At 37.3% G+C, this 13,726-nt stretch overlaps 1 protein-coding gene across 2 annotated transcripts in view; it reads left to right on the top strand.

Annotated features, from left to right (window-relative positions):
• Positions 1 to 13,726, top strand: part of Kat6a (lysine acetyltransferase 6A) — a 121,391-nt gene that overhangs the window by 95,738 nt on the left and 11,927 nt on the right. For both annotated transcript variants that reach the window (XM_042679384.1, XM_042679383.1), the window contains exons 11-16: positions 4,566 to 4,707; positions 6,695 to 6,856; positions 8,724 to 8,817; positions 11,035 to 11,266; positions 11,788 to 11,995; positions 12,687 to 13,292. In XM_042679384.1, the coding sequence (XP_042535318.1) occupies positions 4,566 to 4,707; positions 6,695 to 6,856; positions 8,724 to 8,817; positions 11,035 to 11,266; positions 11,788 to 11,995; positions 12,687 to 13,292 (1,444 nt within the window). The remainder of the gene's footprint in view (positions 1 to 4,565; positions 4,708 to 6,694; positions 6,857 to 8,723; positions 8,818 to 11,034; positions 11,267 to 11,787; positions 11,996 to 12,686; positions 13,293 to 13,726) is intronic.

Below are 13,726 nucleotides of genomic sequence, written 5' to 3'. Positions count from 1 at the left end.
AACAAATATACTGAAGATAATATAATTTACAAGTGACACAACTAGGATTTAAGCCCTCTTCTATCACATCAACATAACCTCTGAACATTTAGTTCCCAGAAAGTATGTATAACATGGTTCATACTTTAACCTTCAATTTAAATAATCTTTGTTAAAATTTTACTACAAGTTGATTGTATTATAAAGGCCACATGGACTGCTATTCTCCTTTTGCTATCGCAAAAGTAAAAAATACTATAAGAACTCCTGGGGGGCAGGGGGATATTTGTACCATTCTTAGAAATAAAGCAATTATACACAGCTGCAGCCCAGTCCTGTTTTACTTGCTAGGGTGTTAGTACACTAGCAAGCTTTAAACCTCAAGAGTGGAAGTTAAACCTGTGTTGGTCTTAGCAAAGCTAAGACCCCAGTAGGTACTGTGAGGAAGAAGAATACCAAATCTGAGCTAAATAATAGTTCTAGGCCAGTCTGGAAGAGACTGTATCTCAAACAAACAAAGCAAGCTCCAAAAGCAGAACCAGTAGAATTCTCTAGGGTAATGGATGGAAGGAGGTAGAGAGAGAGAGGAGAGAGAGAGAGAATTTCCACAACTGCATTTAAGATTATGGTATCTGTTCTATGTAGTATTTTCTCTCTCTCTCTCTCTCTCTCTTTCTTCTAAAACTACAGCTCTTCATACATTTTACTAAAAGGTTTTGTTTTTCTACTGTTTTTAGGTGATTCCCTTGAAATTAACAATGTTAGTCCCTTGGGTTTGGTTGCATCCATCAGTGGCTTTTAAAATATTTCCATCAAGAAATCTATTGGAATAAAGTACACTATAATATTTTCTTTTACATTACATTTTTCATATAATATTAAAAAAATTTTGTTTTTAAATGGACAATAAAATCCTCTACATCTTGCTATGCTAAGGCAATGACATGAACTCAGAGTTTACCAGATAAGATTTGGTGGTAATTATTTCAAGAATTTTATTTCTTCTAAGATTTTATTGAGTAACTGGTTACTAGTAGAACATAAAAAAATAGACTCTCATACACCATAGGAATTGCACTATATTGTTTGTAAATGTTTCCTGAAAAGTAACATTTGTTGGGTATTTGTTGTAAACTGACAATAAAAATGTACTTATCTTGTGCAATATGATATTTGGTGGTGTTATATGGGCATTGTGAAATGATTTAACATAGCTAATTGACATAGATTTTACTTGTATTTTCACATCTCTACTAAAAGACCTAAACCGGATGGATTAGATGATCTTAAAGTTAGTTCTCATCTTTACAATATTGTAAAGCTTAGGTGGTCCATCACCGCTTTTTTTTAAACACAGGTTTCATACACTCAAACTTTAGGAAATATTTACTTGAACATTTTGTCCCCAATGTGAAATTGTACTCAGATAATGTTATCACCATATCTTCATATTGTGATTGATTTAGTAGAACCAGGGTTTGAACTCAGGGCTTTGTGCTTGCTTGGCAGGCATTCTACCATTTATTACATGACTTCAGCTTTCATATTGTGGCAATTAAAATTTAATGCAAGTAAGTAGAAAGTGTAGATGCAGCTGCCATCCTTCTACCTTTTTTTTGGGGGGGGGGAGGGTCCGGTCGTGGGGCCTGAACTCTGGGCCTGGGCGCTGTCCCCCAGCTCTTCAGCTCAAGGCTAGCGCTCTACCACTTGAGCCACAGTGCAACTTCTGGCTTTTTTCTTTTTGCTTATGTGGTGCTGAGGAATCGAACCCAGGGCCTCATGCATGCAAGACAAGCACTCTACCACTGAGCCACCTTCCCAGCCCTCCACCTTTCTTTTAGGAAAAAAATCATTTGAAGATATTTGGGATATTCAAGAAGAAAACTTGGTAGTTATGGGTCACTTCATTAATTTAGTGACCATATTAGATGATGATAGTTGTAGTTGGGGTCATTTCATCTTGAGATTTGAGATCTAGTGATAAAGATAAAACATCTCACTGCTGTTTCTAGCTGAACACTTGGGTTTTTGAGATAGGCAGAGGAAACAAGCACAGTAGCTCAGGGCATATTTCTTTCCTGTGGTTTTCGTTCCTGCCCCTGGACTTCATGATGTCAGCACTATTTGTTTCACTCATTATTTTGGAATAATTTTTGTACAGTGATATGATTTTAGTTCATACAGGACTACTGTTCCATAATATACCCCAGGAAAGGCTTTAGTAGAATACTAGGTATTTTCAGATAACTTGTAGTTACACTTCAAAAGCTACTTCTAACATGGAAACTTGAGAAAATTGTTATGACCCTCCAACTTCAATAAATCAAGCTTTTATGTATATTAATCTACTTGACAAATGTTTTCTTTAATTCCAGGCTAATCTTTTTAAGCATAACTGTCTAAACTAATAGCAACTAAACTAGTGAGGTTTTAATTTTTTCTTCCATTTCAGTACTAAATAATGAGGCAAGATACAGTAGTGAATTTTTTGAATTTGTGTTTTGTTATTTTACTATCCAGAAGTTTTGTATGTGTGTTTGAATGATTATGTCAGATCTTAGTTTGTCTAGGCATGGCAATTCTAGATACAGGCTAGATACAGTGAAGTCAAATTTATGCTGAGGGTACCTGGGTTTTATTTTGTAGCAAAAGGTTTTTGTAGTTTTAGGGTCTTACATGTAAAAGCCAATTATTTTTAGTTAATTTGTGAACTGATCTAATCATTTACCTTTATTACCAAATTCCTTATAAAAAGGATAAGGAACATCTGTTAAAGTACTACTACAATAGTAAGGGTATTGAGTAAAGACTATGTAAAAACTGAAATTAGAACATTTGAAAAAAATAATTTGAGCATTTATTTTAGCTTACAGGACTGGCTACAGTGATTTTTCCCCCCCTTTTAGCCAAGGAGAGAGCCAGAACTTTAGAGATAGAAAGAAGGACTGGCACCTGTGTTTTATGCACATAATCCTAGCCACTCAAGAACCTGGGATCTGGAGGATTGCAGTTCAAAGCTAGCCTGGGCAGAAAAGTCTTTGAGACTCCATCTCCAAAAATAACAAAAAGTTGGGCTAGAGGCATGACTCAAATGGTGGAGCACCTGCCAAGCAAGCAAGAAGCTCTGAGTTCAAACCCCAGGACTGTAGAAAAGGAAAGGAGAGAGAGAAAGAGAATATAGTTTGTCCTAACTTGTCAAATATATTTAGTGTTTTAAGTTCCAACTTAAATCATTTATAAATCACTGTTTTTATAATATACAATAGATGTGCATTTTACTCTGTACTACATACACCTTTTGCTCCTAGTACAGTGCCTGCCATGTGGTAAGTATTCAGGAAACCTTTATTTCCTTACTCTAGTAGATGAATGAAAAGATAAAAGACAGCAAAGGAAGCTAAAAGAATCTGTAGCTCAGCAAAATCGTCTTGTTTGTATGTTCAGAAGCAGGCTTTCTTCTACTTCATTCACAAGGGAGAAAAATATGTGAGATTTTCATGTTTGTCAGTTAAATGACTTCAAAAGATGAGATTCTTAGCCTTATATGAAGAGCACTGAACTGCCTCAATTTCTCATCTTTGCCCTCCTGTGAGCAAAGTTGATGTGCTGCTATATAAATTAGTTTAAATTTGGTTCTTGTCCTTCCTCTTTTTCCGTTCTCCACCTCCCCTCTTTTCCTACTCCTGCTCCTCTTTCTCCCTCCTCCTCTTTCTTTGATTAGTGGAGATAATGATAAATTGTCTTGCCTTTTTTGGGGGGGAGGGCAGGGGGAGATTGGTTAGACTTAGGTTTGACCTCAGAGCCTCACACTTACTAGTCTAGATAGGTATATGCCATTGAGCCACTGGTCAAGCCCTTTCTTGCACTGTGTCCCCCCTCCCCTCCCGCCACCTCCTGCCCCCCTCCCCTGCTGGTACTGGGGCTTAAACTCAGAGCCTGATTGCTATCGTTGAGTTTTTTTGCTCAAAGTTACTGCTCTAACACTTAATCCATAGCTCTACTCCTGCCTTTTTTTGGTGCTTAATTGGAGATAAGTCTCACAGACTTTCCTGTCCAGGCTGGCTTCCTACCTCAGTTCTTACATCTCAACCTTCTGAGTAGCTAAGATTATAGTCATGAGCTACCAGAGCCCAGCCTCACTGTTTTGTTGTTGTTGTTGCTTGTTTGTTCATTTTGTTGTGTTTTTGTTTTGAAATAAGATCTTGGTTCCTCCTTGGGCCTATTCCTGGACCAGGATCTTTTTATTTCATGTATCCTAATATAGCTGGGATGACAAGAACATTGCCATCACACCTAGCTTCTTCAAGTTAAGATGGATTTTTAACCCTCCTCGCCCCCTGTTGCTAGCCTGGAAACCTGATCCTCCAATCCCAGTCTTCCTCATAGCTTGGATGACAGGCATTATAATACTTCACCCAGGTTGAAAAAGATTCTAGGGTTGGCCTAGAGCCATGATCCTTCTAATATTAACCTCTTAAGTAACTAGGAGTATAGGTTTTAAAACATGGGTGATAATAAGAAATCAAAAGGATAGAGTTGTGACATTTGAAGATGTGTAAGATGTAAATCTCTGTTATTATTTACAGGTTGCCTAAATTGTATCTTTGTGAGTTTTGTCTAAAATACATGAAAAGTAGAACTATTCTACAGCAGCACATGAAAAAATGTGGTTGGTTTCATCCTCCTGCGAATGAGATATACCGAAAGAATAATATTTCTGTCTTTGAGGTAAGGCACATGTTTGTTCGTCTGACCATTTCAAAAGCAAGTGCCATTTTAGTGTATCTAATTGTGCAAGTTGATTTTTGGGGGGAAATATTTATTGTTGTTCACTCACAAATGGCACCAAGTTTACAAGCTTCCCCTCACAATAAACTGCTCTGTATGTCATTAAATCAGAGGCATCACTTACAATATATTTTATGGACCAGCAAAAGGAAACAATAATTCCATTGATAAAATGCCATTTGGTTTTAAGATGATATATGTTAAGATCATAAAAGTATATCTTAGCTTCTATATAATAGGGCTTTTGAAAGCATTTCTATTAAGAGGGATATCTTTTATAATAGTGTATTCATTTATGTTAGTAATTTTTTTTCTTTTATTTTTTTGGCAACACTGGTCTGACCGTGTCCTTGAGCTTTTGAGGCTGGGGCTCTACCACTTGAGCCACCACTCCTAGCTCTGGTATTTGCTGTTTGTATATGGATCTAGTGAGCTCCTCTGCCTGGCTGATCTCCTGAGAGTCCTCCAGCTCTCAGCCTTCTAAGTAGCTCTCATTACAGGTGTGAGCCACTAGTATCTAGCTTCTAATATTAGTAAACATATGCCTATGATTTTGTGTGGTTCTTAATCGTGAACTTGAATTGCTTGATCTTTAGTGCAATTGTTTTGAGTGCCAAATATTTAGTACTTAACATATACTAAGTCCTATTAGTTAATATAGTGATAGAATTTCAAATTGTTTGGACTCATTCAACCTCTCATTTGATCTTCCCTAAGACTGTTTTAACTATTTTAGGCAGATAGTGAGTGTTGTGTGTGATACTGTTTCACAATATTATTTATGCATATGATAAAAGAAGTCACTAAAAGCTACTTAGATTGCTGAAGAGTTTACTTAGTATACCATACAGAATCTTGGAGCTAATGTGGTTATCTACTGGCATTTTCTTAAAGACTGTAGGCTGCAGCAGCTCAAGAACCCAGGAGTGTCAGGAATGACAACATGGTGCTCCTGATCTCAGTCAATCCTAGGCTTCTTTGCCAGGTTCTTACCTAGGAAGCTGCTTGGAGATTTTTGTTTTTTGTTTTTTGGTCAGTTGTGGGACTTGAACTCTGGGCTTTGGCGCTGTCCCTGCGCTCTTCAGCCTAAGGCGAGCACTCTACCACTTGAGCCACAGCGCCACTTCCGGTTTTCTAGTGGTTTATTGGAGATAAGAGTCTCACGGCCTTTCCTGCCTGGGCTGGCTTTGAACCGCGTACCTCAGACCTCAGCCTCCTGAATAGCTAGGATTACAGGTGTGAGCCCCCAGCACCCGGCTGCTTGGAGGTTTTAAGTGATAATAGTGCTGTCTCAAGTAGCTTCACTTGGGGTGCCTGAACACAACAAGTGGGATGGTACTGCTATACTGTTTTTTGTGTTTTTTTGTGTTTTGTTTTTTCGGTCGTGGGGCCTAAACTCTGGGCCTGGCTGCTCTGTCCCTCAGCTCTTCAGCTCAAGGCTAGCTTTCTACCATTTGAGCCACAGACCCACTTCCAGCTTTTTCTGCTAATGCCATGCTGAGGAATCAAACCCAGGGCCTCATGCATGCAAGGCAAGCGCTCTACTACTGAGCCACCTTCCCAGCCCCTGCTATACTGTTTTATCCAATAGTGTGCTTTAGAAAAGGTTACACTTGAGTCTTTGGTTCAACTACTTTTGAAAATAGAGCTGCATTTAATCTTATTATTACAGAAAAATGCTATCTTAAAACTAGGTCTTCACTACTGTATTTATTCCTTCTATTGAAGTACAGTTTTATATATTTGTCTTAAAGCAGCATTGTACCATTATACCAGTTTCAAGGTTCTCGTGTGTTGTGTCACTCATAAGTCCTCTTATGCTTGGCTAGGGATGCCTGAAGATTCTTGCAGTAGCTAATATATGTTATTCTAAAACTAAAAGGGCATTTTGCTGACTGCTTCTTCTGTCTTCCTCCCTATCCCCCAGGTTGATGGGAACGTGAGTACCATTTATTGTCAAAACCTGTGTCTCTTGGCAAAGTTGTTTCTTGACCACAAAACACTCTATTATGACGTGGAGCCATTTCTTTTTTATGTGTTAACACAGAATGATGTCAAGGGCTGCCACCTTGTTGGCTACTTTTCTAAAGTAAGTATTTATTTATTTATTTATTTATTTATTTATTTATTTATTGTGCAGGTCCTGGAGTTCAGGGTCTAGTGTTCTTGCTTGGCTTTTTTCCTCAAGGCTACCACTTGAGCCATATCTCTAGTTTCAGCTTTTTGCTAATTAATTGTACTTTTCTGCCTGGTCTGGCTTTTAACAACAGTCCTCAGATTTCAGCCTCCTGAATAAGATTATTAACATCAGCCACTGTCAACCTAAATGTTTAAATTTAAATCTAAAATGCTTAAATTTGTATGGAACAATCTTGGCTAGTTCTTAGTAGGAGACACTACATGATATAGCACCTTCTTAGTGTCATGTGTAGCTGTTTGGGAAAAGAAATTGTAGGGACATTCAGAAACTTAACCACTTGCTAGAGGTGCCTAGTAACATACAGCAGACAATATTCTCCTAGGAACATGCAGTGCTGGTAATACTCAAGGGGAAAAGCTTTAAAATGACTTCTATTCCCATGGTGATAATGGATAGAGCTTGTAAGATAAACACAGTAATTTACCTTTCTCAGCTCTTTCTCAACTTAAATTTTCTGATCTTAATTTGAATTGTAGGCATAGAAATAAGATTAAGATAGCATTTTTATTAAAGGATATTCCCTTTTCTTAATTTTCTACTCTAGAAGTTTCTAGTCATACAACTTAAAAGATGTACTTTTATTTATGCAAGCCCAAGATAATATCTGAATATAAAAAGTTTAGTGGGGGGCTGGGAAGGTAGCTCAGTGGTAGAGTGCTTGCCTCAAATGCATGAGACCCTGGGTTGGATTCTCGGCACCACATAAACAGAAAAAGCTGGAAATGGGTCTGTGGCTCAAGTGGTAGCATGCTATCCTTGAGCTGAAGAACTGAGGGACAACGCCCAGGCCCAGAGTTCAAGCTCCATGACTGACCAAAAAAAAAAAAAAAAGTTTAGTGGAAAGTACTAGTTTTATTAGACTTCTTTAAGGACTATTTCACTAAGTAAAGCTGTTTTAAATATATTTAAGTATATTAAATACATTTGTAGGAGTGAAGGTTTTTTAGGTTGTGTGTATGGTAAGCACACATGCTGATACAGGTGCTTGAACTCATGAGCTCAGGGCCTTGTGCTCTTGCCTGGCTATTTTTATTCTTGGTTGGCATTTTACCACTTGAGCCACAGTTTTAATAGCTTTGCTGGTCAATTGGTGATATTCTCTCAGATTTATTTGCCAGGGCTGGTTTCAAACAGGATTATAAATGTTAGCTACGAGCCCCTGGCTCAAGACTATTTTCTTTTTTTTTCTCTTTTTTTTTTTGGGTCTGGTCCTGGGGCATGAACTCTGGGTCTGGGCTCTGTCCCTCAGCTCTTCAGCTCAAGGCTAGCGCTCTACCACTTGAACCACAGCACCACTTCCAGCTTTTTTCTTTTTGCTTATGTGGTGCTGAGGAATCGAACCCAGGGCCTCATGCATGCAAGGCAAGCACTCAACCACTGAGCTACCTTCCCAGCCCTTAAGACTATTTTCTATAAAGCTAGGTATGACTAATAGAAGGGATTGTTCTGTGTTGTACCAAACCAGGAAGTTAAGGAAACTTTTAAACAGTTGATGACTCCTCTTGTTTCTAGTTCTTTACTGATTTATCATTTGTAACACTGCAGATTAGGTAGACTCAGATTCCTCTGCTGATCTTATACATTGACATGTTTTTGAGTTGCAGATGATGTTGGATAGCATTTTATTTTATGTTTTTTACTCTCCTGAGATGGTTGCTTTGTGGTTTGGGCTGTTAGACTTTGTTTGTTAATAATTAGCATTACTATTCAGTTTTACTCGGTTGTTTTAAAACTTGGCTTTTGTTTTTTCTACCAGGAAAAGCACTGCCAACAGAAATATAACGTTTCCTGTATAATGATTCTTCCTCAGTACCAGCGTAAGGGCTACGGCAGGTTCCTCATCGATTTTAGTAAGGATTATATTAACATAGCTTTTCATTATCTCTTCCTGTGAACCTTCTGGATATGTGTATTTAAAGATTTGTAGATGATTCATTAGCTCCTAGTATCACTTGTCATATTGTGTGAACCTTAAAGCCACAGTCCTTTTTCTTTTGGTTGGGCACAAAGTATTTTTAAATATCTAATACTGAATGCAATTTTGTGTGATCGTATACAGTGGAATTTAATTTTATGCAGTGGTAACTAATTCGCAGCAATACTGGAAATATTGTATAAACTAAATTAGTGTTAGTCAAATATAGAAGCTGTTCAGTGTTAAGTTTTCATTTCCTAATTATCTAAAATAATGTGTATGTGTATATATGTGCGCGTGCGCACACACTTGCACCCATACACTCGTGTTTTAGTTTTAGGTCTTGCCTAGTGACAATATAACTTATTCTGAGTTCAGTAAAGGTGTTTTTCTCCTCCCATTCGTTTCATACATTCATAATCTTGCTTAGAAAGTTAAGTATTTACAATTATTTTTATGATTATAAAATAGTGATTTGGGGAAATATTTTCCCCTAGATATTGCTATAAAAAGGTATTTAAAAGAATATACACAACTATCTATAGAGATAAATATTGATATACATACAGAGATACCCTATAGAATAATTATATTCTATATATCTATATTCTATAGATATTTTATATTTATATATATATAGAATATATAGATAGATGGATGCATATAAATGGGAAGTTAACTGCTTACGTTTGTTTTACTGGTTTTTAACTATATTCCTGACCAGTTTTATTGAAGGTATGCCCTATTGGTTATTTTCTTGGCCTTTGTTGTTAGCAATATGGGGTAGAACTTTATATTTCCTTTGATATTAATATATTATTTTGAAATAGGACTCATAATTAGTATGTTAACTACTATTAAATAGCAAAGTTAGGGAAACTATTTATAGTGATGTTTTTGAGTTGTATGAACAACCATCTGTAGGATTACAATATTTGTTTTATTTTTCCAGATAGCCTTTTTTTTCTTTTTTTTTTTTTTTTGGCCAGTACTGGTGCTTGAACTCTGGGTCTTGGTGCTGTTCCTAGGGTCCTTTTGCTCAAGGCTAGCTCTCTACCATTTGAGTCATAGCTCTACTTCAGGCTTTTTCTGTGATTAATTGGAGATAAGAGACTCGTGCACTTCCTTCCCAGGCTGGCATCAAACTTGGATCCTCAGGTCTTGGCCTACTGAATAGCTACTTTTACAGGCACGGGCCCACTAGTGCCCAGCTTAGATAGCCATTTTTAGGCTCATTTAAATGTTCTTTAATGAGACAAAAGCTTAATTTCTACTGCCATCCAATTTTTTTTTTTATTCTTTTCCCTCAGACTTTATACTCGCACTCCTTGAGTTATTCACAGACCATCTACTCTGACATATTCTTGCTGACAGTTTTGCTTGACAAAACTGATAGGCAGTTGTAAGGAGTGTTTGGATTGAAGTGAGAAATGTATTCACTCATAGAATAAACTTCAATCTGAATAGAATTATGCGAAAACTATGACATTTTTTTGTATTTCTCAATTCAGATACAGCAGTGGCCCTCTAGTGGCCCAAATAAAATATGCAAAGATGACTTTCTCCTGTTTTATGTAGACATTAAAACTATTTCATTAAAACTATTTAATCTTATTAGTGCACCTTGTTGATAGAAGTCCTGGTTTTCATCAACTTGAGTGGTTCAGTGATTTATAGTAACTAAAATTAGGTTGAAGCATAGTATTTATAAGTTAATATGTAATCTCCGTTGTAATTTTGTAAGTTTTTTGTTTTTAAAGGAATTTACCAGCCAGGCGCTGGTGGCTCATGCCTGTAATCCTAGCTACTCAGGAGGCTGAGATCTGAGAATGGTGGTTCAAAGCTAGCCTGGGCAGGAAAAGCCATGAAATTCTTATCTCCAATAAACCACCAGAAAAAAACAGAAGTGGTGCTAGTGCTCTGGTGGTAGAGCGCTAGCCTTGAGCTGAAGAGCTGAGGGACAGCACTCAGGACCAGAGCGCAAGCCCCATGACCCACACACACACACACACACACACAAAAAAAAAGAAGTAATTTACCTTTGAAATTACTATTACTTATAATATTTGGATTGGTAATAGCAAAAGATATTACTATTTGAGTGAATCAAACTTTATTTTTAGAGTTTCTGATACTTATGGGGTTTCTTTAGGTTATTTGTTATCAAAACGTGAAGGCCAAGCAGGATCACCTGAGAAACCGTTATCAGATCTAGGTCGTCTTTCCTACATGGCTTATTGGAAAAGTGTAATATTGGAGTGCCTTTATCACCAAAATGACAAGCAAATCAGCATTAAGAAGCTAAGCAAGTTGACTGGCATCTGCCCTCAAGACATTACTTCCACACTCCACCACCTACGAATGCTGGACTTTCGTAGTGACCAGTGAGTATCACATCCCTTTACATACCTTTGAAAAGAAATTAGGTGGAACTTTTGAGACTAGCTAGCCAGATTATTGATGAAAAAGCAGTAATCAATGTATACTTCTAGAAACAATATTAAAATAGACCCTTATTGTCCACTTAAATGATAACAAGTAAAAATATATATTAAAATGAAGGACAGACTGTACCCCTAATTAAAGTGGTTAGGAAAAGGCCACAGAAAAAGGGACACATTTGAGATCAATAAATGGATAAAAGGAAAGGGAGCTCAGAGAAGACAAAATTGCACATATGGAAAGTTCAGGTCAATAATTAGTTAGAAAAACTTAATATATAGTTGAATATAGGCCGTGTATAACTCATACTTGTTAGCACTTGGGGTGGCCTTTTTCTGTATTTCATTATTCCAAAGTATTTGTCATTGTCATTTCAAAGGTTTTTCATTAATTATATGACCATATTCATTTTTATGTACATCTTGTACATAGTTGATTGCTATAAACTTTTCTCTGGTTGTAGATTTGTGATTATACGCCGGGAAAAACTTATCCAGGATCACATGGCCAAACTTCAATTGAATTTGAGACCTGTGGATGTAGATCCAGAATGTTTACGCTGGACTCCTGTTATAGTTTCCAACTCGGTTGTCTCAGAGGAGGAAGAGGACGAGGTGGATGAAGGAGAGAGTGAAGAGCCCCAGTGCCAGGAAAGAGAAGTAGAGACCAGTGTAAGGACATGGTGCATGAGTAGTCTCTTATTTTTTGTTTGTTTTATTTTTGGCAGTTTTGGACTCTTAGACCTCACACTTGATTAGCTGGCTTACTTGCTTGCTTGGCACTCTACCACTTGCTACATACCTCCAGCCCCATTCAGTTTGCTTTTGATGACAGTTTTTATTTCAAAGGTAGAAACTGCAGGAAAACTCAGGCTCATTTACTTACTAGTGTCTTTTTAAGTGCTAGGCCATTAGGAGACCATCATATTTCTTCCAATGTGTTATTATGATTGAATATTTACCAGAATGCAAATAAAGTTAAATTTTAAGTTGTATACTAATTGAGGACTCTACATTGAATCAAATATGACATTTCACTAACATGAAATGAAGATCCATTTTCCTTAAAATTACTGAATAATGTTAGCACACATGTGTTTTCAGTAGAGCATTGAAATTTTCAATGAACATACAATCATATAAAGAAAAACATTGAAAGCTGTATAGTGTAGTACATCATCAATGGTTAAACACATTTATGTGTGCATTGAATACACAATCAGCCTCCTGGGTATTAGATTACAAGCTCTCACCACTATGCCTGATTTCTGTTTCTTTTTATGTCATAGAAATGGCAGAATAGGTAGATAAAAGTAAACAGGACTGAAAATTTAACCATTTTTGTTTTATTTTCTAAAATCAGGTGGGAAAGTCTATGTCTCGGGAGAACAAAGAACAAGATTCTTACTCTTCAATAGGAAGTGAAAAGAAACCAGAAGTTATAACTCCAGCCAGTTCCACACGCTTGAACAAGCAGGTCCTTAACCGTGATAGTCTTCCTGCAAATAGTCAACCATCTCGGAGGGGCCGCTGGGGGAGAAAGAACAGAAAGGCTCAGGAACGCTTTGGTGATAAAGACTCTAAACTGCTCTTGGAAGAGACATCATCAGCTCCTCAGGAACAGTATGGAGAATGTGAGGGAAAACTGGAAACCTCCCAAGAACAGTACACTGCAAACGAAGAACAGTTGACAATCCCTCAGGAGCAGCAAAGCCTGGATGGGAAGCCAGACCTTCCCAAAAGAAGATTAAGTGAGGGTGCTGAACTATGGCGAGAACAACTAAAGAAAAGTCCGAAGGTTCTTAGATGCAGGTTGCCAGAAGCAAATGATAGACTGCCTCGTTGCTATAGTGATGGGGACAGGGCTGTCCTTAGGGGCTTTAGCGAGAGCAGTGAGGAGGAGGAAGAGCCAGAAAGTCCTCGGTCAAACTCACCACCAATTCTTACAAAACCCACCTTGAAGCGGAAGGTAATGTGTTTCTGTATGTGTTGTTCTCTAGCTTCAGCTTATTGTACACTGTTGTCCTGTCCTACAGCTCTGAAAGATTAAGGTAGAAATTTTCTAACTTTAAATCTGAACAAACTAGTCATCTTCCCGAGGAACATTTGAAATGTGTAGATAACGTCTTTGGTTCATGGAAGTTAACTTAGATGCCACAAGTTTATTTAAGGGCAGAAACGCTTTTTAGCTTTCTAGTTTGCTGTTCAAATCAGGCCCTGTAAGAGAATAGCAATAACTGATTAACTGATATTAAAATAGAATAATGGTGACAGTATAGTATAATAACAGTTAAGTGGACGTAGTATCTAACTTTTTTACTTGTAGTTTTTCTTTGGCATGTCTGATCACCAACATCACTACTCTCACCGTCTGGGCTACTCTGAAACTAAAATAGGGGTTAT

The sequence above is a fragment of the Dipodomys spectabilis genome, unplaced genomic scaffold (assembly GCF_019054845.1).
Source record: "Dipodomys spectabilis isolate Male_0828 unplaced genomic scaffold, ASM1905484v1 ptg000052l, whole genome shotgun sequence".
NCBI classification, from domain to species: Eukaryota; Metazoa; Chordata; class Mammalia; order Rodentia; family Heteromyidae; genus Dipodomys; species Dipodomys spectabilis.
Note: the sequence above shows the minus strand (reverse complement) of the source record. Positions and strands in the feature narration are given on the sequence as shown.